Genomic DNA, 7,906 nt, shown 5'->3' with positions numbered 1-7,906 from the left:
TAAAGTTCAGTTTTATTCATTTCGGGGCAGCAAACATGATTATGTTCTGTTATGTAAGTGATTTAAATTACATTACATACAAACATTCAATTGCCTTGTTTAGATTTCCAAATTGCTTAGTATAAGTAAGTAACAAATTATAAGCTATCAGTACCAACAATAAAAATACTGTAAGTCAAAATAAATATCACTTCTCAACATTTTTATTACATGCTTTTCTCCTTTCTGAACCATGTTGCTATAAATGGGACTGGTTCAAACAATTGCCTCTGGTTAAATACACAGACTGGGTGCTAAAGCATTGCTACAGGTTTTTATGTCTAAAATTTATCACATGTTGTAAATGTTGAGCATGTGAGGTGATGACAATATTCACACAATCCTCCCTTGAAGCAGTGGACGACTTTCTCCTGGTGACTGTCGGCTCAGCAAACTCCACAACAGCAAAGGCACTGATGTTACTGCTGATCTTTCTCCATTATTGTCATCATGGTCCTCTCTAAGAGGCTGGTACTGCTTGAAGCGCCTGCTTAAATATGTGGAGCAGGTGAGACAAATAAGGACATTTCACTCATCACAAAGAAAAAAAAAAAAGAAAAAAGATACTGTACATGACAATAGAAACATTATACAGGGAAAATGTTATTAGAGTAGGAAGAGTTGGACATATAGCCTATAGCTCTAGTGGACTGATCGATAAAGGACAACACCAGGTAACAAAATGCCCCAAGAGGTAGCCATGCACTGTTTTATCGTGCATCATGGAGAGAGGAAGACCTTTTTTTTAAGGAGTTAGATATAAGTTATCACAAGATCTAGCAAAAATTTAATCCACATTGAAAGACACAAAATGCTCCTTGCACTCTGTGTTCATTCAAATACTTATATTAATACTCATATTGGCCCCTTCTTAACTGATTTATTGTATGATAGACATCGAGACATAACAACAAAGTCAACTAAAAACAGCTATAAAGAAAGTACAATGACAACTACTAGGCTGGGCAGATGATACTAACAAATAAAGTAAACCTCATCTGTTTTTACATTATTGTTTTTGTGAAATTAAGGGCAAATCATTTCAAGTTATTTCAAATAAAGTATTTTCTTTCAATTTAGCCAGATGTGTATGTGTTTGTATATGGTGGTTTCAGGCCACCACATTATTTGAAACATTTGTCATTTAGAGTGACAGAGAAAACGCATTATTAATTACCCAAGTCATAATTTTTAACAAGCTAACTTCATTTGTTTCTTTTTACAATGACATGGAAGAGTTTGAAGCAGACCTTGGCATGCAAGTGATGAAAATCGCCATCATAATTGACCAGCCCACCACAGGATATCACCATAAGACAGCTACCAGAACTAAAGTTCTGGAAAATTCAATTTCCCAAGGTGCTGTGCTTTGCTGATTGGCATAATATATGCTCTGAAGTTGAGCTATGCCAAAGAACTTAAATACATTGTTGAAGTGTTTCTCATAACCTGTTCCTTGAGCTTGATGGACTGTAAGCCAGTGCAAAAGTAATCTGTCTAAAGTGCAGCAGGTTCTGAAGATTCTTTGTGTTCTACGGCACTATCATAGTTTTCTCAGAAGATGAAGTCTACTGAAGAGGCTAAGAAACTGATGTTACAGGAAAAGGAACGTAGGATAGAATTTGAGATTGTTTTGTTCAGTTAAGACAAAGCTTCCTCCAGATATATCATATACAAAGCAGCAAATATGATGATCAAGATATCAATATTTCAGTTCACAAATTTGCTGTCACAGGTAAATTAGCAGAAATAGTAATTTTTGAATTTGTAAAATTTTGCATTGCCATGTAGCTACAAATACAAAGTAGGGATAGAATCTTAAAAAAAGTTTCATTGTCAGTAACTGGGCTTTGGCTGTTAAGAGACAATAAATTAATTCCTCAGATTGTTTACAAATATTTCACAGTTGTTTTAATATGCGAATTGTATTTTATGTTTACATTTGGCACTGTGGTTGTATATAGGGTATGTTAATCATGTAACTGTAATAAAATGATATATAGCTTTATGTTTAGCATTTATTTTCCATTTATGTTTGTTTAATACTGAATATGTTACTGATATCAGAATATCAAAAGTGCCTAACAATTCTATTGTTGAATAAATTCACATGTGATATATAGTATGCAAAAAAAAACTAAACCAAAATTATATTAAAAACATTATACCAAAACTCTATTTGGACCAACTCAAGTTTTATCTGCTGGTAAACTTTAAAAAATATGTGTTTGTACTTGTAGTAATTAAGTACATGTGACTTGAAAGTTTCTTATAAAAAGTAGATTAGAGCTATTTGAAGCAACTAAATATTCATGAGTTGTTGACTTAAAAAGATGTGTTCATAACACCAGTAGTTAAGTGCGTGGTAAAGAAAATTGCATTTATTTCAAGCAAAAATGGTAATTCTCTCAACGCAATGTAGTTTGTTGCTTCATCTTAATTTCACCAGACATTATCATAACTCAAAAAGTTTGACGCAAACACAAATTTTTTTTGTTGAGTCAAAACACTATTTTTTTTAGAGTGTTGATAAACAGCAATAAAATATAGCACATACATTTATTTAGCTTAGTGGTAAATGTGAATTTAAATACTTCGTAGGTGTAAGAGTGAATGGTTGTCTTTCTTTCTGTGTGTGTATCTCTGTCTTGGCCCTGAGATAGACTGGTGACCTCAACCAGTAACACCTTGGATAGGCACCAGGCATCATGACCCTGTTTAAGATTTTAAGATAATAAATGGATGGATAGTTTTGTATAACCATTGTTCTTCAATGACCCCAGATTCATTTCCAGTAGGTTTGGTACTCACCTGTACATCAAACCAACACAACAGACCACACAGGCAAGCACCATAACACCCAGGACTATAGTGGCAGCTCCTGCTGGTGAACCACTGGAGCCTGCAATTGAAGCGTAACATATCAATGAGAAAGAGTAACCTATAGATTATTTATTTCTTATTAATAATATTTTTGTCCACTCACCTACTGTTACACTGACTCTAGCACTTGTCACAGCAAGACTGACATCATTAGTCAAAGAGACATTGATGCAAAATACCCCAGACTCATTGAAGAACTGACGAAGGACCATTTGACAGTCTGGAGAAGGTGTGGCTGCAGTACAGATGGTTTCTACTGGTGTGATACAGTCAGCATCAGAAATGACTGTACAGACCTCTCTTGGCAGACTGAAGAAAAACAGAACTATGAGTCCGTATCATAAAACAAAGCTTGATTTTGGTGGTGCATGTAATATATAATTAAACTAAATACACGTTATATTTCATTGTGGGGAAACCAGCAGCTAATGCAGTAGTAAGTGATCCTCAGTGACCCCTGTGCTATCTGTCCTACAGATGGAGCCAATTTATGTCTATTTCCAGACCAGCAGTTCAAAATATGACCTTCTGGACAATGTACTGCAATGAGTGATTTGAATTAAATTCAAATAAGAACAATATGTCTTAACTAAATCAACAATAGCCCTACTTCTTACCTGCCCTGACAAGTAACAGTGACGTCCACAGCATTTTGATCCAACTCAGTCTCGACTGATACAACATTGGACACCTCCACAATCTCTACACTTTCAATACCCTCTGCAGAGTTAAAAGATGTATGAAGAAAGACAAGGAACACCAATCATACATTTTCAAATATGTCATATATTATGGACAGGTATAATGTGAATTAATTACAAAAAAGTTAACTTACGGACAACTTCTACAGAGGTGGCGAGGGAGCCATAACGGTACACCATGCAGTCAGGTGTCATCTCTGGTGCTTGTCTTTTGGCCACAACCAGGGCAACCTGGGCTGTTTCTGTTTCAACCTCTGCTTGAACCTCACTTTCAGCTGGAGCTACCTCTTCCTCACCAGCTGCTTGCTCTGCAAAATATAAAAAGTTATCATAGTGCTTTATTACAATAGCCGTCTTTTTATATAATGTGCACATAGTTTATAGCAAATACTCACCTTCAGCAGCTGCTGCAGCTACCGTGGCTGCAGCTTCATTCTCAGCGTCCAGTATTTCAGCATCAGCTGGTGCTGCCTCTTCAACAGCTGTGGTCTGGGTAGCAGGAGGAACAACAATGTTATCAACAGGTGCTTCTGTTTCAGCTTGCACAACCCCTGCAGCGGTAGCAGCTACATCAGCATCCATAGCAGCAACAGCAGTATCGATAGCAGCAACATCAGCATTCACGCTGTCATCCACAGTAGCAACATCAACCTCAGTAGCAACTTCAGTCTCAGTAGCAACTTCAGCCTCAGAAGCAACATCAGCCTCAGCATCCACAGTAGCTACTTCCGCCTCAGCAGCAACCACAGCCTCAGAAGCAACATCAGCCTCAGCATCCACAGCAGCAACTTCAGCCTCTGGAGCAATATCAGCCTCAGCATCCACAGCAGCAACTTCAGCATCTGAAGCAACATCCGCCTCAGCATCCACAGCAGCAACTTCGGCATCTGAAGCAACATCAGCCTCAGCATCCACAGCAGTAATAGCAGTATCAACAACAGCAACATTAGCTTCTGGCTCAACTTCTGCCACAGGAGCAACTGTGACAGTGGTAACAACCTCTACTGCAGTTTCTTCTGCTTCTGCAACAGGGGCAACTGAAGCAGCTGCATCAGTATCTGCTTCTTCAGCTGCAGGGGCTACCGGAGCAGCAGTGATCTCATCTCCTTCTGCAACATCTGCTTCCAAAGCTGGGGCAACAGTGTTGGGTAGATCTTGTTCCTCTGGAACAACTTCTGCATCAGCCACGGCAGGGACCACTGAGGCAACCTGTACTGCCTCTGCATCTGCATTAACAGCTGCTTCTCCTTCTTCTGTGTCTGCAGCTGCATCAACTGGCTGCACAGACACAACAAGTGGTGTGGCATCAGAAGTGGGAACATCCAGAGAAATTATATCTCCCTCTGCTGAGGCAGGTGCAGGGGTGGAGGCCATCACAACTACTACTGGAGCAGCAGAGGCATCAACAGGGACACCTGAAAGAAGTTTAAAAGTGAATTCACACATCACACTAGATGACATTTGTATAAAAGATAAACACAAGCTTGTTTTGAATTCTCACTAGCAGTCGGGTTCTCGCAGCCGTTGGGGATGCTTGCAGTGAGCACCACCTGAGGTCTGAAGGTCCCAACGTAGAGGTATGTGTGAGTGACAGTGAGGTCTCTGGAGATCAAAGTTCCACTGTTGTCCCCAAAGTCCCAACTAAAGTTGATATCGGCATTGTTAAGGTACTGACTAGGATCATGGAGCTTGATGCTAAAAGCAATGGCTCTGTTCTGAATGAAGTTCTGGTCATCCTCATTTACATCATTGACTTGGGCCAGTGATATGGTGAAGGGAACCTGGTCTGTAAAGTTGTTACGATAAGGATTGTTAAAAGAATGCAAACACTGTGGAATTTTATTCTCCAATTTAAGTTAGAAATTGTTAGACCGGTCACCTGTGATAGTGAAGACTGAGGAGGCATAGCCAAGAGGGATGAACTTGTTTTTGCCACGGCAGTGATAGATGACAACCTCCATGTTGTAGGAACCAAGGGGGACGTTGTCTGTGCCAATGGTGAGGGAGGAGGACGGTCCATCGGCCACTTGCCAGTAACGCCCTTGATACAGAAACAAAGGGATTATGTCTGAACAATCTCTTCAGCTTCACCCCCAGTGCACAATTTAGTTCACATCGTTTGGACATCAGGGGCCCAGGGGCCCATGAACTGTGGGCCCCTGATCTGTTTGTGATTATCTGGTTGAACACAAATGTATTAAAAAGTATGCACCATGTAAATTTTGACACGGGGCCAACAAGCTAATAAGGAGGAGCCTTGGGAGCTCCTGAAGAACTGGACCCACAAGACAGCTGATCGCTTTGCCTGCTTGACAATCCATCTTTACAGGAAGCTGTGATTATAATTTGCTAACAAAAAATTTCAGATAGTGTCAGAAATTGTATCCACATACACTTTAAATCCAAAATTAAATTTAGATATAGCGATTTCATACAAAATTGGTATTGCTTTAAAAAGGAAAAGCACATATACTTAGTAGCCAACAAGTAGCTTTTTTAAACTAAAAATGTTTTACCCCATGTCTTCCACACAAACACATAGTGAGGTTTCTTGTCCTTGGTCCTGGTGAATGGTTTGCCGTCAGGGAACACTCCTTTCGATTCAGCGTCCTGCTTTGGATACACAGCCTGACCCTTCCTATAATGTTGTCCTAAAAAAATCCAGACCAATTAATAAAGAAAATAACCTAACAGGATAAAACTACCCTAAATAATATTGTTCATTCATTTCATTAAAGTCTCAGTGATTTGATTTGATAATATAAATGTAATAAAGTGATAATGTAATAATGTTGCCATAATAACATAAAATGTTATAAATGTTATATAAAACAATCCTTTTGTAAGTACCGTGCTACTTGCTTTACCAAAGTAAGTGTTTTCATTTTTTTAAAAGTTATTTTACCATTGATAGTGCAGTTACGTGCCCAGACGACCTGTCCATCAGACTGGACTGTCTGGTTTGGTGGGAAATTAAGTTTAATGGTGAAGGTTGTTCTTGCTCCAATCAGAGTGGGTCCATCATTCTTAAGATCAAATGTCACTTCACCCCCTGAAAAAAAAGTATAGTGTAATATCTTTAGAAAAGGTGACAGACAGAACTATCAGCAAACCTGTTTTTAAAATTAGAGAGAAGAAGCTCACCAAACCAACAGTTCCTGAACCTTGGATCTCCCTCTTTCCACACAGGATATATCCGTGAGTTCCACGAGGGATAACGGGTGAACTGACTTTTTTGCTCTAGAACAAATATTACGAGCTCTTCAGTAAAGAACAAACACAATCACTGAGATTTTCTACTGTTTCAACATTTGTAAAACATGGTGAAAATTTAAAGGGTATTATTTTTTTATCTTATAATAATAATCAAACTGGTTTAAAACACAAGTGTTTTGGTGTTAAGGAAGGATAGGGAATGTAAAGGGGTTTGGCGGCAGGAGTCACACGACCTGCAATCCCCCTCAATCCCTTTCATGTGACCATCAGCTGAGCAGCAACATCAGTAATCCCAGTGAGAGGAATGAGGGATCTCAGGCACTGGCTCACTGGCTCACTGGCTCTTATCTCATCTTGTGATGTGTGTGTGAATGCAAACATGTAATGGTTTCTATATTTTGGTTTCTATAAGTGTGTGAAAGAATCACAAAATGAGAGATCAGTCCATTTGCTGCTAAATTTGTAGATCAAGTAAAGAAGTAAACACTCCATGATCAAAATATACACTTGTAATTGAACCATAAATGTGTTCCTTTACATTAGACACATAAATTGAAACGGATAGTTTCTCTGTTGCTTAGCTGTACTAACAATGCGTTTTACTTCAGACACAGAAAAACTACTTAATTTAAACTATTTAATTTACACTAATATTGAGATTCAAACCTGTGGTAATTAAACAAAACAAAAGCATTGTGCAAACAGAGCAAATAATCTCCTTGCAGCTCCTGCATTAACTGCATCAGGAAATGTTCTTAAAAAGGTTTAAAACAAAAAATTTTAACTTTTCTGATGGCAGACAGTAATAAATGTGGGGATCATGCTTTGCAGAATAAAGAAAACATTTTCTTTATCACAGCTGGTAAAATTTTACATGATGAAAAAATGTAGAGTCACATGTTAAACTAAATGTTTTATCTGTAATTTCTAATGTACCCACCTGAAGTGTTGGCAGTCATAAAAGCCGACAGCAGCAGCACCAGTGTTAGAGTCCTCATCCTGTATTGGGTAGTTTGGTTCCTCTCTGAGCCCTGATCCTTACCCAGCAGTCCTGAACCCCAACACTA

General features: G+C 38.6%; 1 protein-coding gene across 3 annotated transcripts; it reads right to left on the bottom strand.

The window, feature by feature from the left end:
* Positions 1–7,906, bottom strand: pmela (premelanosome protein a). Of its 3 annotated transcripts, XM_067503984.1 has the most exons (13): positions 7,780–7,906; positions 6,768–6,863; positions 6,529–6,675; positions 6,140–6,274; positions 5,503–5,664; positions 5,125–5,409; positions 4,623–5,038; positions 4,019–4,112; positions 3,758–3,931; positions 3,540–3,642; positions 3,026–3,231; positions 2,851–2,941; positions 1–529 (listed from the first exon to the last, which is right to left on the bottom strand). In XM_067503984.1, the coding sequence occupies exons 1-13, from the start codon at positions 7,835–7,837 to the stop codon at positions 373–375; spliced, it is 2,124 nt and encodes a 707-aa protein (XP_067360085.1). In that variant the 5' UTR covers positions 7,838–7,906; the 3' UTR covers positions 1–372. The 3 variants fall into 3 exon arrangements, with proteins under 3 accessions (XP_067360085.1, XP_067360083.1, XP_067360084.1); XM_067503982.1 differs by having other exon boundaries at positions 4,019–5,038; XM_067503983.1 differs by having other exon boundaries at positions 1–526; positions 4,019–5,038.

Source organism: Channa argus, chromosome 5 (assembly GCF_033026475.1).
Source record: "Channa argus isolate prfri chromosome 5, Channa argus male v1.0, whole genome shotgun sequence".
Taxonomy (NCBI): domain Eukaryota; kingdom Metazoa; phylum Chordata; class Actinopteri; order Anabantiformes; family Channidae; genus Channa; species Channa argus.
Note: the sequence above shows the minus strand (reverse complement) of the source record. Positions and strands in the feature narration are given on the sequence as shown.

What these genes read in the sequence shown, in the direction of transcription:
- pmela (XM_067503982.1), bottom strand. Translation starts at nt 7,837, where the DNA reads ATGAGGACTCTAACACTGGTGCTGCTGCTGTCGGCTTTTATGACTGCC. An exon ending in CTCAGTCTTCACTATCACAG is followed by an intron (nt 5,410 to 5,502) that starts GTGACCGGTCTA and finishes ACAACTTTACAG; the next exon opens with ACCAGGTTCCCTTCACCATA. An exon ending in TAGAGTCAGTGTAACAGTAG is followed by an intron (nt 2,942 to 3,025) that starts GTGAGTGGACAA and finishes CTTCAATTGCAG; the next exon opens with GCTCCAGTGGTTCACCAGCA.